We start from the raw sequence: 25,029 nt of genomic DNA on the forward strand, positions 1-25,029 counted from the left end.
TACTTTTATATAGTAAAGAATCAATCATATTAATTAACGTTAAACATTTTAAATATTAAATTTTTTCTTAATTTGTAAATAAATCATATCTACGTTTAAATATATGTATAAAATAAATAGTGTTTATGATACTAATTTTTTTAAACAATCATCAAATAAAGATATTATTTATTTATTAAAGTAATATTTTTTAAAATAATATATATTTTTTAAAAATTTCAAAATTAAATATATATATATATATATTAAAAAGTTTAAAATAATATATTACAAAAGTTAAAGTAAACGAAATGAATAGGATAAAAATAATATATGAAAGTAGCTAAAAATTGTGATATGAAAATAAGAGATAAGAAGTTGTGATATGAGAATAAGAGATAAAGATAAACTTTTAAAGAGTTACATTGTTATTGCATGATGAATAACATTTACACTTACTAGTATTTGTAGTAAAGAAAATAGTAGGCAAAATATTACAAGTAATTTAATGTTTACTATTACTTTTTGTATTAAGCCAAGAATCTCTTGAGAAAAATTTCAAGAGTCTCTAAAGAAAATCCGAGAGTGTTTTGATAGATGAATGATTGATCTTGTCACTTGATCCTTGAGCATAGATACTATTTTAGCCTTTAATACCTCCCCTCAAACAAAATAGAGTGATACACACTGTGAGTTTACGTTATAAGCAAAATAATTTGAGCCAAGTACTACGGTGATAATATTATCCAGTTTATCATTTATAGATATGTATTTTTTGACGAGAGATTTCAAACTTTCGAGTAATGATGTGAGACGAATGAAGGACACATGGTCAACATCAAATTTTAAGTCATAATTATTTTCTTAACTTTTAGAGTCGTTAATTATTTTTCTCAATTTTCATAGTCAGTAATTATTTTCTCAATTTTTACCGTTGGCATCAACTTTAACAATCGACATCGACTTTTATAGTCGACATATCAACTTTTATAGTTGATAATAATTTTATAGTCGACATCAACTTTTATAGTCGGTTATAATCTTTGACAATAAAGTTGTGATCAACTTTTTAATTGGATACCCCACCAAGGTAGCCTAATGGTAAGAGTTGGCTTAAAAGACTATAAGGTCACGAGTTCGATTCCATCTGGAAGCGCTATGAGTTTAAGCGCGGGGTCATAGCTGTGGAGTGTCATGATAGTTCAACTTTTATTACAAAAAAACAATACTTTTATAGTTTGACACACGTAGTAAATATGAAATGATGGGAGATATTAGTGAAGTTTCAAAGTTAGATAGTGATGAATGTTAAAATGTTGGGAATTATGAGATTTGAAGAATGATTGGCGGTGAATTGAACATTTGAACATGATGAGAAAATGATGGTGAAGGGGAAAATATAAGTGTAGAAATGATTCATAGAGAGCATTTTTGTGATTTTAAAGAGAAAAAATGTTTAAGAAAAGTGACGTGACGAGAAATATATAATTGTAACCCCAGAAAAACTATTTGTCAGTTTCTATAATGAAGCTCGAAGTTTGAGAAATTCAATATCGGTTTGCGTGTCAGGAGTAATCTTTTAAAATATAACATTATTTAAAAGATTTTTTTTACAACATTTGAAATTAATTAAAAATAATTAATTTGGGGATCAATTTTAAATAATCCAAGGATTTGTGATAATCAAATTAAGGTTTAAAAATATATTCCAAACAAGTCTATACAAAATATTTTGAAAGCATTTTCTATTTTTTCGGGACTTTTAGAAAATGGTTTGGGGTTATAATTTTGGATTTTGAAAATGAAAACCAAACAAGTACTAGGATTGGTGTCCCAAACCTTAAGTTCATTTTCATCGGGCGGGGTCTAGGATCCTCGGTCGGATCCATCGGTCCTAGGTAAGAAACCTCGGTCGGAGTGCGGGACTCTCGATCCTATCATCGGTCATATGTTAGGGAATTCTCAGTTGAGGTCAATATTCGGTTCAACCTCTTGGTTAGACCTCTCAATCTTGGGTGGAAATTGTTAGTCCTTGGTTCGGGAGCTCTTAGTATTAGGTCTGACCTCTCGATCAAATGTGAAAATCCTCGGTCGAACATCTCGGTCCTAGCAGAAAAACATCGGTTGGACATCTCGGTTTTGGCTAACAAGCCTCAATCGGACATGTCGGTCCTAGGTTAAGTTTCTCGGGCAGACCTGTCGGTCCTCAAGAACATCAAAATTGTAGATGTTTGTAATTTTGATGGAGGCTTGAATTCTTCGATCCAAGGGCCTAGGTAGATTCACAAAGCTCCTAGGAACATTTAGAACATCATCCTAAGGTATCAATCGACCTAGGTGATGATTAATTTGTTTAAAACATTTTGTAGCAAAAAATTGGGTATTTGGTTTTAAAGATGTCTCAGGTGAAAGGAGCTAGCCAATAACTTCCTTATACCTCATATACTTGAATGGTACCTAAAAAAGAACATTTGATGTTCGTTTGGACCAAATTAAGAACTCAAAAATTTTAATTATTTTGAAAATTTTGATTTTGATCAAACATGATCGGGATGGATCAAACATGATCTAAACAGATGTCCGACATCATTACAATCATGTTGGAAAGATTTCTAGGCTGCGATCCACAAGCGTTAACCCAAGAACAGCAAACCTATGTTTTTTATTTTTCAAATTCAAATTTGGGTATTTATTTTTAAGTCCGATTGATCGATTTTAACTTTCATAGAAAAGTCATAAATGATCATAATATCGATTTTAAATCATCAAATTCAAGAACTAGACAGCATACAAGCCTATGGTCAAACTGGGAGTATGAATTAAAGGATGATTGGGAGCTCACCAAGGATTGGAGAAAACTCCTTAGACTTCAGGAAAAAATTTGAGATGCCTGGTTCCAAGCTTTAGAGCCTTATACATAATTTTCGAAAAATCAAAAGCTTTGAGCATCAATGGCGGATTTTTTTATTTCTTTTTATTTGAGGCTTGAGATGTTATCTCATGGCTTTGGAAATGTTGAGGGAGACTATTTATAGCCTCCCGAAGTTGGTTGAGAACTTTAAGTGGATCGAATCAGCCAAAAGTCATTAATGGCGTTTGATTGTTCTTGGATTAACTTGTTGATATAGGCAGTGATTATGCCTATATATGTAGAGGAAATGATTACCATGGTAGGGTGATCATTTCACGAAAATCCATCTTTGAAAAATCAAAGATGGCTACAAATGGTTATTCATTCGGCGTTGCGATGGAGATGATGATCAGAGGATGAAATAATGTTGTTTTGAGCGGTTTATTGGCGTTCCGTCACAGTTCCATCGTGTTTCAGTTAACGAATATTAGTTGATTTGCTACAATGTGGGCGCGCATTTCTTCGCCTACAGCGGGTTACGCGAGCGCTTTTTGGGTGTTAGATGAAAATCCAGCGTCCATCCAAAGGCTCTGGTTTCGGTTGTAACTGTATTTCTGTAATTCGACTACACCCGATTATATATTTATTTTTTATTTTAAAACCTTAAGAGTTTGTTTAAAATTGATTTTTATTTCACCCTTTGACTTTAATTTTGATGTTTTTAAATACACAAAATATTAAAAATAAACATGAGAAATATTTTGCAAATTTATTAATAATTTTTTATATATATTTTAGGGTTAAATAAATAATTTTTGGGATGAAATATGTACCTCGTTTCATCCTAAATTATTTATTTTAATCCCTTAATTTTTTTTAAATTATTTTAGGATAAAAATAAGTATAATATTTATCCCAAATAATTTTATTTTTTTGTTTTGGCCATTTTCCTTCATTAATTAGACTTTAATTATCACAAAAATTAGTTTAATTAATGTTTTAATTAAGTTTTATCTTTGGGGTTAATTATTTTAATTTTATTTATTCAAAAATAAATCAAAATAATTATTTTAATTTTATAAATTGGGTAGGTAGATTTTTAGTGTTTGCAATAATTAATTGATAAAACTATTTTAAACAACACTAATATTTGTGGTTGAGATATTTGGAGGAAGACATGTTAATGACATATGATATTGTAGAAAGATATTATCTCAATAAATAAAGGCATAAAGACATGAGCAATAAAAGTGAGACTCATTTCTTTATGTGGTGTATCTTACATTCGACGATACAATTTTCTGTATGTGAACACGATTCAATATATGAACAAAAATCATATATATTCTTATGGTCAATCCAATAGGAAGACTTTGATAAGATCGTGAGTGATAACTCATACAAATATTTTGATATCAAGTTAAATGAAATGGAGATGGTAGAAACAATATATTAAATTAGTTAAGAAATTGTGATACCAGAATAAAAGAGATTGATAAATTTTAAAAAGTTAAATTATTATTGCTTGATAATTAACATTTATATATTGTTGTAAAAAATAATATGCAAAATGTTAACATTTAATGCCAAAAATCTCTTAAGAAAACCTTCAAATTTTTTAAAGAAAATTTAAGAGTTATTTTTTTATAAATAAGTGATGATATTATATTGACTCTGGATCCTTAAACATTATATTTTAATTTTTAAGAACAAATAATTTATTTATTAATCAATTATTTGAAATTAATAAATTATATTATTAAAAATGATATTATAAAAAAGATTGTTTAACTGTTTTTTTTAAAGTAAGTTTGAAATAATAATTAATTTTATAAATTATTTTTGGTAAATGTTTACAAGCACTTTTGTTGGTATGGATTATTTGAACAATTTAATGAGTTATTTAAATAATGAATTCTTTTTTCACTTATCTTTTAATCAATTAAATTAATAAATTTATTTATCAAAATATTAAAATACTTTTTATTATATTTTTAAATAAATTTATTTTGATAAAATATTAATATATTTTTAGTTTTATTTTTATTATTATTAATTCATTTTTTTTATAATTTAATATCAAATAAAATTATTTAAATAAGTCTTAATACTTATTTAAATAACCCAAAAATCAGAAGAAAGGTAAACTATATCCCTTAAACGGTTGTTCAATCAACATCATGGATAATGATTATATGATAATTTATTTTAGATACATCTAAATAATCACACATCAATAATGCATTACTATTTAATTAAATAAAGTAATGAAGAAACACATAAATTGAGCTAGATTAATATTTTTTTTGTTGACCTTTATTTAATTTTTATACAATTTATTTATCAATTAAAATATTTAAATATTTTGACTTTATTTTATATTATTTTAAATAAAAAGAAAATTACAGTGTAATTCAAATGAACAAAATATATATAAAAAAAAAAAACCTTGAAATAACCATTACCAGACAAACTTATAAGTAGACAAAATTCTGCTAACCATTCCAAACCTCCATGCTCTTTTTCAATTCAAAATTCTCCATACTCTCTCTCTCTAGCAATCTCCACCAGTCATTTTTTCTCCTATGGATTGGGAAGTTCTGTGGAGAAAATGGCCCAGTATAACAGCTGAATTCTTCATCACCACAACGAGCTTTCTTGTCTTTCTGTTCCTTGATCTTATTGAGGTTATCCTGTGTGTATTCTATAGATACGTGGACGAGCTACTCGAAGGGAAGGCCGCTCCATGTTACTGTCAGATCAGGACACAACATAATGGAGCCATTGTTGAATGTGAAAGAGAAAGTCTGCTTTCTGAAACACTTTTCGCCCGAAAAAACATTTTCCGGGAAAAGGGTTTGCTTAGATTCGCAACAAAGTGGGAAGATTTTCGGACTGAAGATTGTGGGTGGGTGAATCAGAGGTGGTCCGATTGTGGGTGTGAGTCGTGCGTTTCGTGGACGACCAATGATGATAAGCTTCGTCTTCATGTTGTGGTGAAAGGTACTCTCACTGCTGTTATCAAGGGATAAACCTTAGATGAAGAAGAAATAATACTAAAGCAATATGCTCTGTTGATTTTGTATATTTAACTGATACAGATTATGTTAAATTAGAATCTCAATTGATTAAGCTGCCCTTGATGATTTCTGCTAATCTGTATCCTTGATTTGTCAGCCCTGATTTTGTGGAATTTATTGGATAGTTAGTAATTGGGCTAGATAAACCCTAGTCATATATGACTATTTTTTTTTTTCTCTTTTGTCAACTTGCTCACTATCTAAATGAAATCAATTTCATACACATAGTACTAGCATGAAAAATAGGATTGGCCATGTGAATATTGTCACGTTATAACATAGGTGGTTGTTCTATTTCTGTGACAATTAGCTTGCATGAAGTGTAAAAATAATTGATTGAATTGTTATCTCTCAGAAGCAGTTTCAGAGGAAGAAGAAACAGAAAATGTGATATTCTTGCATGGTTTTATGTCATCTTCCTCATTTTGGACAGAAACCATTTTCCCTAACATATCTTTGCTCACAAACCGCAAGTTTAGGTTTTTCGCGGTAGATCTCTTGGGCTTTGGAAGAAGCCCAAAGCCAAGGGATTGCTTATACACACTGAAGGATCATTTGGACATGATTGAGAATTCAACCATTTTTCCTTCTCAACTGAATTCATTTCACTTAGTTGCTCACTCTATGGGCTGTGTACTTGCCTTGGCCTTAGCTGCAAGACACCCCCATGCTGTGAAATCCATTACTTTGTTTGCACCGGTGAGTTTTTGTGTGATTTCTTATTTACTTTTAGACCCATCTTTTTTATTTTTCCTGTGTGATATGAGTTTATATAACAAAGATGTAAAGCGACTTCTTGAAATATATAAAAAGTATAGTAAGTAACTGAGATAACCTCAGATGATAGAGATCATGATAACCTTAGAACATCAAACCAAACAAATACAGGCATCAGGAGCTTATTCCATAGAAATATTGCCTTGTTCTTCCACCTCCCAACTTTTGTAATATCTTCATAAAGATTTTTTGTTTTAAAATGAAACGTTTATTCTCTAGAGGGAACTAGAACGACCCTCCAAAGTCATATTCTCTCGTTTCAATCTGGACATTTTAGTGAGAATCGAACCTTAAAAATTTAGTCTATTAGACAAGAATAGCTACCTCGGTGATTCCCCTTTAACTTCTTCTCTTACTAAATTTGAGTGAAAATTCATACTGCACTCAATTCTATATTGATATGTTTCTAATTTTGGTTTTTTTATCTTCCTTTTAGCTTTTAACATTGTTCTTCCTCTATTTTTCAAAAGATTCCCACTTTTCTGTATTCCCTGAGCCTTATCACTATTTAAGGAAACACTTACTATCATGCATATAAATCCCTAAAAGAAGTATTACCTTTGATTCGTCTAGCATCTTTCCAAGCAGTATCCTCTTCATCCATCTTTTGAGGTTTGAAATTGTTTACTACAAGTACTTTATTATTCTGGCAGATGAATTATTTGACTATCAAATTGATGTTTTATCGCCAGAAATAGTGTTATTTTCCACATTCAATGACCTTCAAATGATCTATTTTGCTTTCAGCCTTATCTTGCTCATGATAAAGAAGAGGAAGCTAGTTTAATGGCACTTGAAAGACTTGCTATAAGGAGAATATGGCCACCGTTGTTGTTTGGTTCTGCGGTTATGTCATGGTATGAGCACTTGGGCCGATGTGTATGTTTCGTGGTGTGCAGGAACCATAAGATCTGGGAGGGTATTCTAAAGCTAATAACTGGAAGAAGGTAGATACAAAACAAATTCATAGAAATGAAGACAAAGAGAGTTTTGTAGCAGCTGAGTTAAAAGGTAATAATTAACCTTCGCTGACTCCTCTGTTTGTGTTTCAGGAATCTTGATTTTAAGATCATGGACATGACCCGACACACCCATCATTCAGCTTGGCACACGATGCACAATGTAATATGTGGCGGAGCAAAGTTTGTGGACGGGTATTTGGAAATATTGAAGAGGTCGAAAGTGAAAATAAATGTAATCCAAGGGGGACGAGATAAAGTGGTTCCACCTGAATGCAGTGCCAACTTGAAGAAAAAGGTCCCAGATGCAGATATTCATATCATCCCAAACGCCGATCACAGTGTGATTTTCGGGAGAGAAAATGATTTAACCCGATATTTGGAGACCATATGGTGGTCATGGAACGAGTGAGTTCTTTACCTCTTGAGTCCATTGTTCAATCAGATCTTCATAACTCAAGCTCTTTCATCAGCCTATGAACCTGAAGAAATAAGATCAAACTGTTTCTATTTCTCAATTTTTGGATTGTAATTTTTATGTATGTTATTATTATTTACTCTTGTTACTTTAAGATTTAAATTATAATATTGACATATGATAAAAAGAGTATTTATTTCTTTCTACTTTATTATAACGATATTTATTAGATAAGATTAAACATTTAAATACTTAATGCTGTGAATGAGAACCAAGGACCAATTATTATCTTTAAATCAATGTAGTCAATCCTCTCAAAGTAGAGCGTTTCTGGGTTAGAGTAAGTGAATTCAAAGTATCTTAATATGTAGATATGTGCGAGTGTATAATTATAAGTCTAACCTGAATTTGTATTGACTATAAAATAGTAGTATGTATTTTATACATTTTGTAAGTAGAATGATTTAATTGATTATGACTAGATAGTCTAAGGCCTATTATGAAGTCTTTGTTGGGATACTAGGAGATGAAGTATCCCTTAATTCAAGAACAACAACAACATCGAACAATTGCGGAAATGAAAAAAACAAACTAAAGAACGCATACACAATATTTATAGTGGTTCGGCCAAAACAGGCTTACGTCCACTTTGAAGCACAATAGGCTCTCAACTTTATTATCAAGAATGTTATATGAGTATTACAATAATTCTCTATAATGAAATCTCACACACAACTCACAAGGAAGCGATGCTCTCAAGGCAAAAACTTGGCTTTCTAAAGTGCCCGACTGCACCTTTAAATAAGCCTCAATTAGGTCAATATCAATATTTTGTGCAAATCTCTCAAAAAGCTTCCAAAATATTTTTACCATATTTCCTAATTATATTTCCATAACAAAAGATCTACTTTCCTTTTGTGTTAATCTTATCTCCTAATATCAAGATTATACATCAAAAGATATAGTTTCCTTTTGTTGAATATACCCTTTCCTTGTACTAAGAATGTGTATCATGAATATACCATATTTGTAATATTTGTAAATCCATTCTCAACACTCCACCTTAATTTACAAGTTATCTCCGCCTTGTCTTTCATCATTTTTCTTTATCAACAAGAAAAGTCTTCATAGCTCCTAAATCTAGAAACCGCCATCATATCGGCAACATTGTCAACTTCTAGTTAACAGCTTCTCTTTGCTCGATTATGATCCTCTCGATGTATAAACCCACATCGAGCTTTAGCATGGAAAACCCCTTCGACAAGAGTAAAGCCACGGGACCCTTAGGCCGCTTAAATCATCCACTATATCACATATAATAGGTTACACAATGTTTTTTTTGCAAATTAAGATTTATAATCTAACAGATTACATAAACCTTCAAAAAATATCATCATCATCAAAGATGGTACATACATGTAAAATGTATCTTCACCAATGGTGGAAATACTCAAACCTAGGTATCTAAGGAGTGAAGAGAAAGTAGTTGAAGAAAATGAACATTTTCTTCCTAACACCTTCCTTCGTCTTGATTCGTCTCCCTCTCTTTCTCTTGTTCTTGTCTTTGGAATTTACAATCTGACTAATTACGTAAATCTTCAAGAACAACATCATCATAAAAGATGGATTATACATATATAATGTATCTTCACATATTATGGAAATACCTAATCATAAGTATCTAGGGAGTAAAGAAAAAGTAGTTGAAGAAACATATGTTTTCTTCCTAACACCTACCTCCGTCTTGATTCGCCTCCCTCTTCGTCTTCTTCCTTTTCAAAATTAGATATCTGTCAAAACCTGAGGACACCCAGAACGAACTTCCATCGCCTACTCCTCAAAATAAGATATCAATCGAAAGCCGAGAAGACCCAAGACGAACTTCCATCGTCTACTTCTTCAAAATCAAATATCTACCAAAACCGAGGACACCCCAGACAAACATCCATCGTCTACTTCCTCAAAGTTAGATACTTATTGAAAACTGAAAAGACCCAAGACAAACTTACATTGTCTAAATATTTAGGTATCCAACGACATCTCTTTACTCAAGCTCAAGATCTAGCTAAATATTTGTCACCCATCTTGCCTTGAACTTTGCACACTCAACCAACTTGAACCGCATACTTCTCTAATTATCTTCAATTGTTTTCACCATGCTTCATAGTTTCTTCGAAAGAAATCGCAAATGTCCTTCCATTTGAATTGATCGAGCCTCTCATTTAGCCCATTTTTCATGACTAGGAATCACATTCAAGGTCTCATTCATCTCCTCACATTAGATGTCAATTCAATGATCTCATTCACCTTCGAATTGATTGAGCCTCTCATCTAGCCCCTTTTCATGACTAGGAATCACATTCAAGGTCTCATTCATCTCCTCACATTAGATGTCAATTCAATGATCTCATTCACCTTCGAATTGATTGAGCCTCTCATCTAGCCCCTTTTTCATGACTAGGAATCTCATTCAACGTCTCAAACCTCTTCTCAATAAGATGACAAATAAATCATCTCATTAATCTTACCTATGATCCACAATGCATGGACAATTAAGATAGAACAAAAGAAGTACCCAAATCATCACCTTTGAATTAACCGAGTCTCCCATCTAGCCCGTTTTTTCATGACTAGGAATCTCACTCAAGGTCTTGTTCATCTTCTCGCATTGAAAGATAATGCAATGATTTCTTCTTAGTTCATTTGAGAGTATCTTCATGATGTCTCCACCTAAATTTATAAGTGTCTTCCTCTTCTTGGTCTTTCATTCATATTGCGTGTTAACTAGCAATATGTCAATCCTTAATCACCCACCAACTTAATACAATCTAGCAATTTTGGCCTGAAGGATTGCATTGTCAACACGTCGACGTGTACCATTCTTTTCTTCATCCATGGCCAATGATACCTCTTCATTAAGGTCATCCTGCTCCCCAACATTAGAAGAAATATCAATGGTCCCATGACAATTCTCCCCGGCAGTGTATATTTTTGATGACATATCTCCACCTCGAGTTGTGATCTCCCTTAAATCACTACTTGTGTCTTCATTGTGTGTGCTCCAACTTGTGAAACTTCACATCTTGACATAGCATAACATTATCTCCACCTTCTTCCATCTAAACTCTATACCCTATGACATTTTTTGAAATCCAATAGAGAAAATTTTCTTTGTCATTGGTTCCAGATTCCCTTACATTACCATGAGTTAAAGTTATTGCACCAAGAACTTCTTTCTTACCCAATTCTTGCAAGCCTTTGAGACCAAGCCTCAGATGCCAAAACATTGATATATATTGAGTGACCTCGGAGATAATAACTAAACATACTTGTGAATTACCTTATAGAGAATACACATCGTTTTTATTAACTCCTTCCATAACAACTAAAGTACATTGCTCACCAGCAATGGTCCATCTCTTTCCTTCCAAACACTTCTATTATGCTTCTTTAATTTTAGGCAGTCTTTTCTGAAGTATCTTTCCTTTTAACATCGGAAGCACTTCACCTTTTCTTTAGTCTTCAACATAGACTTAGAAGTCTTACCGCTTTGCCTTCTTTCTCATGATGTTGTTTACCTCTTGTAAATATGTCTTCTCCATTGTCTTCTTGTCTACAATCTGCCATGTTGCTTTGTTCCTTAGACATCTTCTTCCACCTCAAACCTGACAGTCATTCATACCAACAAAAACTAAAACTTTGACATATTTTGGAAACCTCCCTAGAAATTGTTAAGAACCTTCGAAGGTGCCTCCAAGCTCTTAAGATTCCTCTCCTCTCGAATAGCCTCGCTCTGATACCACTTGTTGGGATACCAGGAGATGAAGTATCCCTTAATTCAAGAACAAAAACAACATTGAACAATTGCGGAAACGAAAGAAAGGAAACTAAAGAATGCATACACAATATTTATAGTGGTTCGGCCAAAATAGGCCTACGTCCACTTTGAAGCACAAGAGGCTCTCAACTTTATTATCAAGAATGTTATATGAGTATTACAATGATTCTCTATAATGAAATCTCACACACAACTCACAAGGAAGCGATGCTCTCAAGGCAAAAACTTGGCTTTCTAAAGTGCATGACTGCACCTTTAAATAAGCCTCAATTAAGTCAATATCAATATCTTGTGCAAATCTCTCAAAGAGCTTCCAAAATATTCTTACCATATTTCCTAATTATATTTCTATAACAAAAGATCTACTTTCCCTTTGTGTTAATCTTATTTCCTAATAACAAGATTATACACCAAAAGATATAGTTTCATTTTGTTGAATATACCATTTCTTTGTACTAAGATTGTGTATCATGAATATACCATATTTGTAATATTTGTAAATCCATTCTTAACGGTCTTTGCCATGTAATATTGAACATGGTCAAAATTACAATCAAGTCAAGATTCTTATTGAGGTTACAAGTCCAAAAACAGTTAAAAGATATAACTTTCACAATATTAGCTACCTCATTTTCGGTTATCTTTGTATTTACTAAATTAAACCTAAAATTTAATGTAACTTAATGGATGTTGAGCACAATTTTATGGATCAATTAAAACCATAATAGGGTTATTTCCAAATTTAACATAGGCATATAATTTTTTCAAATCTAACCTTTTGCCTATGGAAAAAGACCCTTTTACCCTCAAATTAAAAAAAATCAAAAATCATTGTCAGTGGGACTTTCAGTTTCTTGTCTCACATTTCCCTCCCTCTCCCAACCTCCTCGTTTCAGTTTTCCCTTTTCTCCACCAACGTTCCTTCATCATCGCTGCGAACGATCCAACAAAAGCAAGGAAACCGGGAAGCCAAGGCGACACCGGAACATCTTCAACATTCTAATTAGTTTTTCATTTTTCCGTTTCCGTCGTTTCATGCTGAAATGGAAAAATGTTTAGGGTTTCATCGTTTAGAGTCTAGGGTGTAGTTTAAGTGGTGTCTGAATGGTTTTAGAGCTTGGTTGATATGTTTTACGGTGGAATATGCATTTAACGAAGGCGACGATGCATCTGTCGCAAGCGGAAAATGCATCTGTCGCAGACGAATATGCATTATTTGTCTGCGACATATGCATTTTTCGCCTGCGACAGATGCATTTTGCACAATTAACATGACTTCTGTGAATTTTTATCAATTGCAGATCACATGTATGTGAGTGTTTTTCTCCTCTTTGATGGAGATTGGAAAACTGATGATGGTGGTGTTAGTTCTTTTGTCTCAAGTTCATGTTGTGGTATGAATGTACCCCGAAATGCTACATATGACGAATTAGCTGCAATTGTCTATAATGCTATTGGTGTGGACAAATTAAGATATGACTTAGTGTTCAAATTGAAGTATAATATGTTAATGATGAATTCTCCTTCTGCAACAATCATTGGAGATATCGATGTGGCGTTCTATTTTCAAGAACTCTCGTCTTCACACCCCAATCATCGCGCCCCACTGTGTGTCTCTTTAGTATAGAAGTCAACACCTTCAACTCAACAAAGTGAAAGACTAGAAATATGTTTTTGAGCAGCAAGATGTCTTCCCAAGTCAAAACCATGTAGAAGAAGTACCTCGGGAACCAAGAACTTCCCATGCTAGGAAAACATTCAGCCATACTGAGGGAACCAAACACTACTTCTCATATGAACCACTCGAGATCGAAACACCTGCTCTATTAATTGAAAACGGATTGGAAGTGGGTACGTTTTTTTATAACAAAAACGAAATACAATTGAGGTTGCATAGACATGCGATGTCTAATCATTTTATCCTTAAAGTGGTGAAGTCAACAAAAAATCTTTGGTTTGTAAAATGTATGGCTAAGAACTGTAAGTGGAAATTACGTGCTAAGAAAGGAAAATTCTCGGAGATGTTTGAGATCAGAAAATTTGTAAAAGAACACACATGCTCAATTTTGACGAGACAAGATAATGTGAAGTAAGCACCATCATGGGTAATTGCGGAGTGTATCAAACGTAAATACATGGACCATCACCATGACCACATGCCTAAGAAAATAATAAAAGACATGCATACAAGCTATGTGTTAACTCTGACATATAATAAGGCTTGGAGGTCCAGGGAAAAGGCCTTAATGGCGGTGCGAGGAACTGTGGAGGATTCCTATGGTAAATTGTCATCGTACTTGTTCATGTTGCAGAAGAAGGACCCAAGTACCATAACTGACATCCAGACGTATGAGGAAGGTCACTTCAGGTATATGTTCATGTCCTTAGGGGTCTCAATTAGGGGTTTCATAGGATGTTGTCGTCTTGTATTGTGCGTCGATGTCAGCTTCCTTAAGCACAAGGTTGGAGGTCAACTATTGGTTGTGATAGCATTGGATGCGAATGTGAAACTATATCTCATTGCTTTTGGTGTCGTTGATTCGGAGAATACTAACTTTTAGACATATTTCATGCAACAACTAAGGTTAGTAATTGAATCAGTCCCGGATCTCGTCTTCGTATCCGATAGACACCCAAGTATTTCCAACGCCTTGTCCACGGTTTTTCCAGAAGCACGAAACAGCGTATGCTTTCCCCTCCGGTCCTGGCGCTTCCAAACTTCAATATTCCTTTTGTAGTAGAGACCGATGCAAGCGGAGTTGGTATAGGGGCAGTATTAATGCAAGAAGGACGACCCATTTCATTCATAAGCAAGGCGATTGAACCAGAGAAGTTACCATCATCCATGTATGAAAAAGAGCTGATGTCCTTGACCTTTGCGGTGGAGAAGTGGAGATTTTACCTTAGATACAAGCAATTCATTGTGAAGACCGATCATGAAGCTCTTAAATACTTACTGGAACAAAGAGTTCAAACACCGGCACAAGAAAAATGGCTCTACAAATTGGTGGGATACGATTTTGTTGTTCAATATAAAAGGGGGAAAGAAAAACTTAGTGGAAAATGCGTTGTCCAGGCGGGTAGTAGGGGTCCAATGTGCAGGAATTTCAGTCTATCACACTGCTGTCCAAAAACAAATTCAGGAAAGTTATGAAAAAAATCCCAACTTAGCCAAAGTCATTCGTGAAATTTTTGCTAATGTTGATTCTCACCCTGAATGCTCATATGACCAAGGGTTGTTAAGAAAAAGGGACCGGCTAGTGGTGGGAAAGAATAACGATCTCAGAAATACCTTCATTGCAGCCATGCATTTGGGGCATAAGGGGGACATTCGGGGACTCTGGTCACCCAGAAGAAAATGCAGCTTATTTACTCTTGGTCAGGGATGCTTAAAGATATTAGAGAATTTTTCCGAACATGTGAAGTTTGCCAAAAATAAACCTGATAACTCAGCATATAGGGGTCTGCTTCAGCCCTTAGCAATTCCCAATCGATTTTGGAATCGGTCTCCAAGGATTTCATTGAAAGCTTGCCTAAGTCAAAAGTTAAAAATGTTATATTTGTGATAGTTGACAAACTATCGAAAATGGCCCACTTTATGAGTTTACAACACCCCTTTTCTGCCCGGACAGTAGCTGAATTATTTGTAGACAACGTTTTCAAGCTCCACGGAATGCCAACAACAATCATTAGTGATCGGGGCAAAGTGTTCTTAAGCACCTTCTGGCGGGAATTCTTAAGTATACAAGGAGTAAAGCAAGCCTTATCCTCAGCCTATCACCCCCAGACGGATGGCCAAACCGAGATAGTCAACAAATGCTTGGTCACTTATCTACATTGCATGTCTGGCCAAACTCCGAAAGATTGGGTACACTGGTTGCCCTTGGCTGAATGGTGGTATAATACTAATTTCTATATAGCAATACAAACAACACCTTTCGAAGAAATATATGAATACCCCCCTCCGGTCCACACGCCGTATGTAGTAGGAGACTCGAGAGTGGAAGAAGTGGATGTATCACTAACAACCAGGGAAGCCTCACTCCAACTCATAAAATTCCATTTGAAAAGAGCCTAGAATCGTATGAAGCAGCAACAGGACAAAAAGAGAAAAGATGTCACATTGCAAGTGGTAGTTGGCCATTGGTGAAGTTACAGTCATATAGACAACGCTCGGTCCAGAAGTTATTCCACAAGCTCTCACCAAAGTATTTTGGAATATTTGAAGTTTTGGAAAGGATTGGGGAAGTTGCTTACAAGTTGGAACTCGGGACCGACACCAGGATACACAATGTCTTCCATGTCTCGCAATTAAAATCATTTTAAGGAACCCCTACTGCTATTGAAAATATTCCCCAACTTAGCACACAACCAAACAGGACCGGCAAAATTGTGGGTGAACAAGACATCATGGTGCATAGAAAAATGAAAAAACAGTTGTTGATCAATTGGGATGGGGCCCAAACAGAAGACCAAACTTGGGAATATGCTGAAGTGATAAGCATTCAATGCCCGGAGACACTGGCAGCAAGGAGGCGAACAAGACAACATTCTCTTCGTCAGGGTCGACAAACTTCTGATGGGGGAGATGGTGTTATGGTCCACGAATAAGAAATTGCGCCTTCCACGGTCCTATGGAACACTTGGGCTAGAGACTCGGTCGGGAACTCTATTTTCATAGCATAACAATATTTTAATTCTGTTTTTCTATTCCCACAAAACTGATTGTTGACTAAGTCCCTAAAAGTTGTTGTAACAGAATTGTAACCGACTCTTGGGTAATTCAGCTGCTATAAATGTTGATACCCACCTCACTTTTTGGGCATGAATGAAAACTTTGTGAAAGTTCTTACTCTTAATTATTCTCTCGGTCTTGAACCTCTATCTTGGACTGCTAGATATATTCTAGTAGTATTCTCTTCTCATCTTTATCTCTTCTCTCTTTAACCTCGAATTATCTTCTCATATTATTTCCGTTGCGCTTGATTATAGAATTCCACACTCGGTCCCAACAATCAAGAACTCGATTCTTGATATCAAAAACTCGGAAAGCTAAATTATTGTCTCAAGTTTAACAGATTCTTAACTTGATGTCATTAAAGATTCAAATGGTATATTTTCAGTTTGAATGTGAACAGAAAGTTTAAAAATATCAATTTCTTGCTGCTTTTCTCTTCAGTTTATCATAAAAGAATGATGGAATATTCAAAATTTTCCTTAAATTATAATATAATGATTTATTATCTTTCATGAATGAGAATATTTCCAAATGAAAGATGATATCTCTATAACTAGATATTATTCCAATTTCTAATTCATATATATTGTATCCTTTTTATTTATGAGATATCTAATAAAACACCATTTTTTCCTTTATGTGTGAATTTAATTTTTGAGAGGATATTTGCAAAATAACATAAACATTCAACAATTCTAAGAAAACTATAATCTTGGCTTCAAGATTGTAATAGCTTGTTTTCTTATCATTCTAAATCATTTCAGCTTCAAGAATTACACCTACATCTCTTTCAGGGTTTCAAATTGAGCGATATAATAGTATTAATTTAGATAACTTCTTCGTTGTTGTATAATAATAATGTCCGTCTATAAATAGTATCTTCTTGGACCGTTATTTTCTTAATATTTAGACTTCACTTCTAGTCATAGATCACGACTGACCTTAGTCGACTAGAATCTTCTTTGTAGTCTAATGTCAATTCTGTCAACTGACCTAGAATGTTCCATCAATGAATTCAATTTTTATCTTAGCCGATAAAGCGAGCTGAATACTAAGGCACCAACCATAGTAGGTTTTCTAGTTAAAATCGCGGTAGTTAGAGTCAAACCAGATAAATACATTGTGACCCTTAGTTAACGAGGATAGTAAAGTCTCTGTCAAACATGTTCACACTCAGAATATGGACTCCTATTGTACTGTTAATTCTTATCTTGCTACTTGGAGTGTATTATTATCTTTAATTATCACCTTATAAGTAACCACTCATCTCTAACTATTATTTTTAAAATACATTGTTCATTTACAAGGATTTTATGCACTTCAAGACTAATAGACAATGATATAACTTTTATTCGGTGTCTCAATGCAAGCACTCAATATAAAACAACTTCAACAACTTTATCTTAAACAATGTACATATTACACTTTTAAGATCCCTAATATCACACACAAAACTCAATTATCATGGTCTAATTAGCACAACTAGGAATTAGAGTCTTTTAAATCATATAATATGCAACCTGGGCATAACCAAGAATAAAAATACATCCATCAAATCATATCAAATCCAGGCACTTCTGGTAAATAATGTCAGTTACAACAACAGCCTGTAACATTTAAAGTGTGAAACAATGAGAGCATATTAATTTGTTGGTATTGTTTCAGAAAGTCTGTATAGTTAGTTCAGCTTCCATTGTTCTCTTCATTCTTAGTTACTACATGATCAGAAGAACTACTAGTAACAGTAGGAAGATTCTTCCTGTACTGAGAAGAAGTCAACCTTCTCTCCAGGGGAGTTTTCCTTTTGCTCACGACAAACCTATTCACACCTTTCCGCATTGGCATAATTGAAGGGAAGTCTTCATCCGGAATCTCACTCAACTCTGAGATGTCTTTTATCTGTGCAACCCGTCTAAACCACCTCTGAGCTTTAGCCTCCTCCGACATGTCTAAAGGATCACATGCCTCTTGTACTGCCGAACCCTCCAAGCTCCTTCTTCTATCACCCGACTCATTCTGCTTATATTCTCCCTGTGAATTTGAGGAACCCACTGGTGGCTTAAAGCTTGTCCCTTGACTTTGCATTGTGGTATTCAATGGTGATCCAGTAGTCTGTTCAACTGGATGATCTTGGCCACTAACTGGTGGAGTTGTTTGATGTGTAATTACTTCTCCAGGATGTGTGCCTTCTGCCTGCTTTTTGTCCTTGGCAAAATAATCATGTGGAAATGGGACAAAAGGCACAAAACTGGAACCGCTTGATTGCTCTGTAGCCATTTTCCTTTTATACATTGGAGACACCAAAGAACGGTCTTTTCTTTTGCTAACTACAAAGCGGTTTTCTCCTTTACGCATAGGCATGATATCTGGAAAATTCTCTTCTGGAATATCATCTGTCGAGTCTGTGGTACTAACATCATGTAATTCTTCCAGTCTCTTCAACCAACTCTCTGACTTCTTCTCAGCTTGTTCTTCCTTCTGGTCATTTAGTGGCTTTTGAGGGACATCATATCCATCAACAGTTCCCAATATTTCTGTTGTTGCCTTCTCACAATTCTCTGACAAATTTGTAGATTTTTTAGCAAACATGTCAGTAGGAAATGGTACAAAAGTATTGTGACTATTATTGCTGCCTCCTTTAGGATATTCGTTAGCGCTTCTAAATGGTGCTTCCCCTGGTCGTTTGCAGTCGCACCTTAGACAGGTTACATTTCTCCCATAATTGTAAAAATCACATCTGAGCATGAGGAAGAGGCCCATAAATAAAAGCAGTACAGGAAAAAATTACAATTCCATAGAGATAATATTTATGCAAATATAAGAGAATAAAACTCACTTAGGACAAGCCCATTCTCCGCCAGTCAGTTGTCTCATGGGTCTTGCCTCCTCACACTCCAGGCATTTATTGTTCCTTGCGAAGTTCATAAAAGAACACCTGGTAAAGAATGACAAACTCATATTAGAATAGCTCAATTTTTAGTCTACATAACCACATGAGGATTCATTGCATGTCAAATATGTCGACAAGTCGGTTGGCACAAGTACTGCTCAATCTAAAATGGTAAAAGTTCCTTATAATTTCAAGTCTCTTTTTGTGAAACAAAAATGCTACTCATATTGCTTTTTCCAATCCATTAAATTATCTTTATAGACATTTCAGAAAAGATAAAAAGAAAATGGAAGACATTTAATATCACAAGATTGGCCACTTTCTATTCTTGAACTCAGCAATGGTATCTGTTTAACACAAAATGGAACAGAAGAACACAAATAAAATGCCAAAATCCTAATTATGCAAATGGAGATGCCACAACATATAAAAAAGATTTAAAAGAACTAAATTAATACACACATGAACAAGATTTTGCAAATAGCACCTAGAAGATAATACAGAGTTATACTGTGACCCTTCATTTTATGACCCTTAATTAATCAACTGGAGTAACTAGCATAACTTCCCATTGCCATGACTCTCCAACTTCAATCAATGTGTTTTCATTGGGAAATGAACCCATGTAAGCCCTTTAGTCCAAGCTTCTTGTTAATTGAGCTACCCATGAGATATTGTGACACTATTCTAGTTTTGCTTTGAGAAAATACAAACATATGGAGGATTCATTCAAACGTAATATTTATCAAATTACTATGTACACACAATGAGGCAGGGATGAGTGAATGGATTAGTCCAATAGATCGATTCCAATCCACAATAATCATGGACTGGATTCTTTTCTCTTTTCCTTTTTATTTATTTATTTATTTCATTATTGTGGTTCTGATCCAATCATTTCAAGCTAATCATTTAAAATCTAATTCATATTTTTTCACAGATTATACTATAATTCAAACTTTTTCTTGATTCATTCCGTGACGCGAAATCCCAAATTCTAGTATTTCATTTGCAAATGACTGTGCGGTGTAGGGAAAGAGACAATGGAATTTTCAATTACCGAGGCACACCTAACATAGAGTGGCAACACTGATATGCCCGCAATGATAGGTGAAAAAAATTAGTTTCATTAGAGGACATTTTTAAGTGCCATCATTTTGCAAATAAATCCACAGGAAAGAAACTATGCAAATATGATGAGCAAAACCACATTAAAGGGAAGATTACTCAACCGACGTTTTTCCATTTGACAAACTCCATTTCTCATTATTATACATACAGTAAAAGCAAATTAGTTGTCATACTGAAACTGCACTATTAGTAGACAATCTTTGTCTCATTGACAAGTCTGCTGTAGTTTTTGCTCACTCATACAATGAACAAACTCTAATGAAAAGGGTAGCAACATTCTCATTTATAACATCTGAATTGGAATCCAAAATTCAGAGGATAAAATTAAAATAATCACAACATAACAAACATACCTGGAGCATATCCAATCACCTCTCTTCATTTCAATCTTTGGTCCAAGAGATCTTTGCTTCTGTGGATAACTATCAGGAACTTGATGTTGCTTGAAGGAAGAAAAATGTGATGCTTCCATACCAGAGCTCAACCTTATCAACTCGTTTAGCAAGCTACGGACTGATGATTCAATGTTATCTCCTATGTGCATATGTATTCCGTTTGAAGAAACCGTTGGTTTGCTTGCATAACTTAATAAATACTTCATCAGGTCAATCATCTGTGCTTCCTCATGTTCCAACCCCTAGGATTCAAAAAAAAAACAATCAAGAGTGTTCCTCAATATGCATTTCATAACCTTATTTTAATAAAAACATTTTCAGGAGGATCATGAGAAAATAATTATTGGCGAGCAAGTAAATCAGCCTTTTGTTTACATCTCTTCTAAATAGTTATTATGCCTGCTAATTTGATCTCTCAAGGAGTTCTATTTACAGACACATCCTTGATCACGGATAGCATCAGAATTTGCTTCTGTTTCTAGTGATACTTTCCAAAACAATTTACTCCCCTGTTATTTTATGTAAAACTTTTTATATTTATGTTTGTCCAATTGTGTGAATACAAAGTCAAACCATTCACATTTATCTATAAATTGACCAATGTAGCGATTAAAGAAAGTTGTTTGTGCCATTTAGCCAAGCAATCCTCATGTAGCTCGCTTATACCACCTCACTTGTTCTTATGTGGTGTGACCATTGAAGAAAAACAGGCCATCTGAAGAAGTGTCAGAAACACAAGGCAGACAGACCACTTAGGGCCCACACCGCACCGTGCCCTCGCTAGCAGCTCATGTCGATTTGTTCAACAAAGAACAAATGAAGCTGTTGTATCACATGTTTACAGATTTTGCATCTAAAAATTTATTAAAATCAAATTTTAATCTTAACAATTGTCTATTGAGGTCATAATTTTCTAAAGAGTGAATAAAATATTAGTTTTTAAATACACTTAATAATTTAACTATTTTCTAAGAACATCATACTTACATTTTATTATAATTTAGATATAATAACATTACAAAGTCAAAAACTAGCTTTAGTTACTCATAATAAAAAAAATAGAGGTTTAAGCGAGGCAGATTTGATTAGCAGATTAATATATAGGGAAAAAAACTATAACTTCAAATTTTGTTTTGGTTACCTAACTCATACTAATGAGTAGAATAGTTTGGATAATGGATTGGATAAATTTAGTTTAGGTTGAGTATAGATTGAGTAAAAAAGATTGAGTTCACTCGTTTCCTCACCCCTAATTGAAGCACTTAAGCATCCTCAATGAAAAATAGTTGAAGCACGACAAACATATTCCAAATAATGTCATTGAAGCACTTAAGCATCCTCAATGGAAATTAGTTGATGAGAAGGTATGTGCCTCACAAAAATATGGAACATGATACATTCGTGTTTTACTACTTGAAAAGCAGGCAATCGGGTGTAAATTGATTTTCAAAAGCAAACATAAAGAGGAGGAAACAATAGATTGATTTAAAGCATCTCGTAGCCCAAGGATTCTCTCAATATTATAGCATTGATTATTAAGAAATACCAAGTCTTGAAAGCTTAACTTGAACGTTGCTGATTAACAACTCAACCATCAAGTCATGTTGAGTTGGTAGGGAGAGGAGAGTAACTAATAGAAAATTAATGTTATAACTAGGTAATCATTTATAAATGAGGGTTTCCTAATAATTGCAAATTACGCATTTTAATAGACGTTTAAACAGCCTAAAGCACTTTCAAGAAAGTAAGATACTCGGAAAATAGCAATATGGACTTATATTTGTCAATTTCAAGTATCTTTGTCTCAAATGATTCTCGAAGCCTCTATCAACAAAAAGGTCATGCTTATTTGATAATTGTATGACTATTGACAACCAATCAAATTTGATTGTTCTATTTTTTAATCCTCATGACTTGCTAGTTTAAATCATGTAGTAATTTTAGATTTATGATGAACACTTCATATTGTAGCTAGTGCTACAAACTATGAGACCAGGCAACCTAGTTTGCTACTATTAATATCAAGATATTTTATCTTTACATAATCTAGAATAAATGGTTATAGTACAGACTATGTAACCATTTCCAAGTTATTTCAATAGGTAACAGGAATAATTACATATCCAGGGTTTTAATGACAGGATCAAAACTTTGATAGATATAAAGAAGTGCATCATCTATAAATACAAAAAATGGCACAATAGATTAAGTTCCATTGAGAAATTAAGAGATTGTCAACTGCATGTAAAGTTGATGCTCCATTGAAGAGAGCAAGAGGTAAAAGCATTCTAAGATGAAAGCCTTCAGAAAAAGACTAGTTACTAATGCTGAAAGAACCATACAATATAATTTTCCTCATGCAAGAGGCTGAAAATTTAAACACAATTAAACAAATTAACTACTAAGACCAAAAAAATATGCTAGATGTATGAGTTTTTTGCAACTCCAGACATACAAGAAAATTCAAGAAATCCTTACATGTATAAAAGGAAAAATGAGGTATGTAACAGATCCTTATACTTCCTACAGTAGAAACAAGGTCCAAGATTATATAGTAGATTCAGTTGGCTTTTATCTCTTATGATAACTGGAGTAATCAAATTTGACAATACTGGGCAGTTTTGGTTTGATGATTTTCTATCTGAATTTTTAACTAGCTAAACTTGCCGAAGCTTAGATTATGGTCACACACTACATCGATCTAGTCACTGTCTAAGAGACGAAATGTCACAGGTTCAATTTCTACTTAGAACGCCGTAAGTTGAAATGCGGTCATGACTGTAGGGGCCGTGCTAGCTTCCAAAATAAAAAACTAGTACATGTGATCTAGACTGAAATTTAACTTAACCTTTGTTTTGGTAATCCACCTTTAAAAAAATTGGGAGAATCTAGTCACAACATCATTTGTCAAATGCAAAATAAAAAAGGAAAAAAATGATCTTTGAGATTGGGGTGCCACTATTAATTTTCTTAATAAACCATTAACCAAAAAAAAGCCTATTCTTTTCATTTATCATGTAAAAGAAACAGAAATCTCTAGTCACTCTGAAATTGAGATCATAAAAAAAGCTAGCATTGCAAACCAATCCATTTGTACAACTATTGTGTCTTTTCTAATTGTATAAAAAAACAACTTAGACCGATTTGAAGTAACTTTGCGTGAAAACAGCATATTTAAGACTTACTGGATTTCCAGTTAGACCCAAAAATGATTTCATCCTCCTAGAAGATTCAAGGCTACTTCTAAAGAGAAAAGGTGTCCCATTGTTCACAACCACCACCATGTCTCTTCTCGAAAGGGAACTGTAAGTAATAAAATGAAAAGCTTAGGATTGAAAAAACGAACAAAGAAAATTGTCTGAACCCACAAACCATAGGAGTTGCGGTTGGCGCCTCGAATAATCGAAAGATGCTGTCACTATACGAACAAAATCCTCAGACAAATCAGCGTACGCCACAAATGAGTCCTCCTCCTGGATTCCATGTCCCTGTTGATTAAAGTATCCAGCGGAAGAAAGTACATCAATGAATTTGGACCACTCAGGCCACGGATGGGAAACGAAAGAATTTGGAAATTGGCCCGCGGAATCTTCATCCCTAACTGCGCTATTACGGATATGAATATGTCGCGAGGATTTTGAAGGGATAACGTATTGTGGGATAAAAACGGGAGAGATAGAGAGGAAGTGAAGAGAGAGTGTGAGAGGTGAAGATGAAAGAGAGAAGCGAGAGTGGCGGGCGAGACGAAGGAGACAAGGGCGGGGATGAAAATGAGGGACTGGAGTGGTAGCGAGCAGCATGATGAACCTTGAAGCGCCGCCCATCACGGCCAAATGGGCATCCGAAAAACCAGAGATTTTAGAGATTGAAACCTGGAACAGAACACAGCCACTTCTGTCGAACCATTTCCTGTCCTACCCACCTTTCAAACAATTTTTCCCAAACTACCCACCTTTTCATTCACATTCCCAAA

General features: G+C 34.1%; 2 protein-coding genes across 7 annotated transcripts; one reads left to right on the top strand and one right to left on the bottom strand.

The window, feature by feature from the left end:
- Positions 1-5,380: 5,380 nt before the first annotated feature.
- Positions 5,381-8,212, top strand: LOC124943982 (probable lysophospholipase BODYGUARD 4). 6 transcript variants are annotated; one of them, XM_047484435.1, is made up of 5 exons: positions 5,381-5,738; positions 5,769-5,833; positions 6,266-6,609; positions 7,435-7,634; positions 7,740-8,212. In XM_047484435.1, exons 1-5 carry the CDS (start codon positions 5,416-5,418, stop codon positions 8,056-8,058), a joined length of 1,251 nt encoding a protein of 416 aa, XP_047340391.1. In that variant the 5' UTR covers positions 5,381-5,415; the 3' UTR covers positions 8,059-8,212. The 6 variants fall into 6 exon arrangements, with proteins under 6 accessions (XP_047340391.1, XP_047340392.1, XP_047340394.1 ...); XM_047484436.1 differs by having other exon boundaries at positions 6,269-6,609; XM_047484438.1 differs by having other exon boundaries at positions 6,272-6,609.
- A 9,955-nt stretch (positions 8,213-18,167) lies between these two features.
- On the bottom strand, positions 18,168-24,948 carry LOC124941431 (zinc finger protein VAR3, chloroplastic). Its single transcript, XM_047481757.1, has 5 exons — positions 24,429-24,948; positions 24,242-24,359; positions 21,015-21,298; positions 19,477-19,575; positions 18,168-19,377 (listed from the first exon to the last, which is right to left on the bottom strand). Exons 1-5 carry the CDS (start codon positions 24,878-24,880, stop codon positions 18,324-18,326), a joined length of 2,007 nt encoding a protein of 668 aa, XP_047337713.1. The 5' UTR covers positions 24,881-24,948; the 3' UTR covers positions 18,168-18,323.
- Positions 24,949-25,029: the final 81 nt, after the last annotated feature.

This window comes from Impatiens glandulifera, chromosome 6, assembly GCF_907164915.1.
Source record: "Impatiens glandulifera chromosome 6, dImpGla2.1, whole genome shotgun sequence".
In the NCBI taxonomy this organism is placed as follows: Eukaryota; Viridiplantae; Streptophyta; class Magnoliopsida; order Ericales; family Balsaminaceae; genus Impatiens; species Impatiens glandulifera.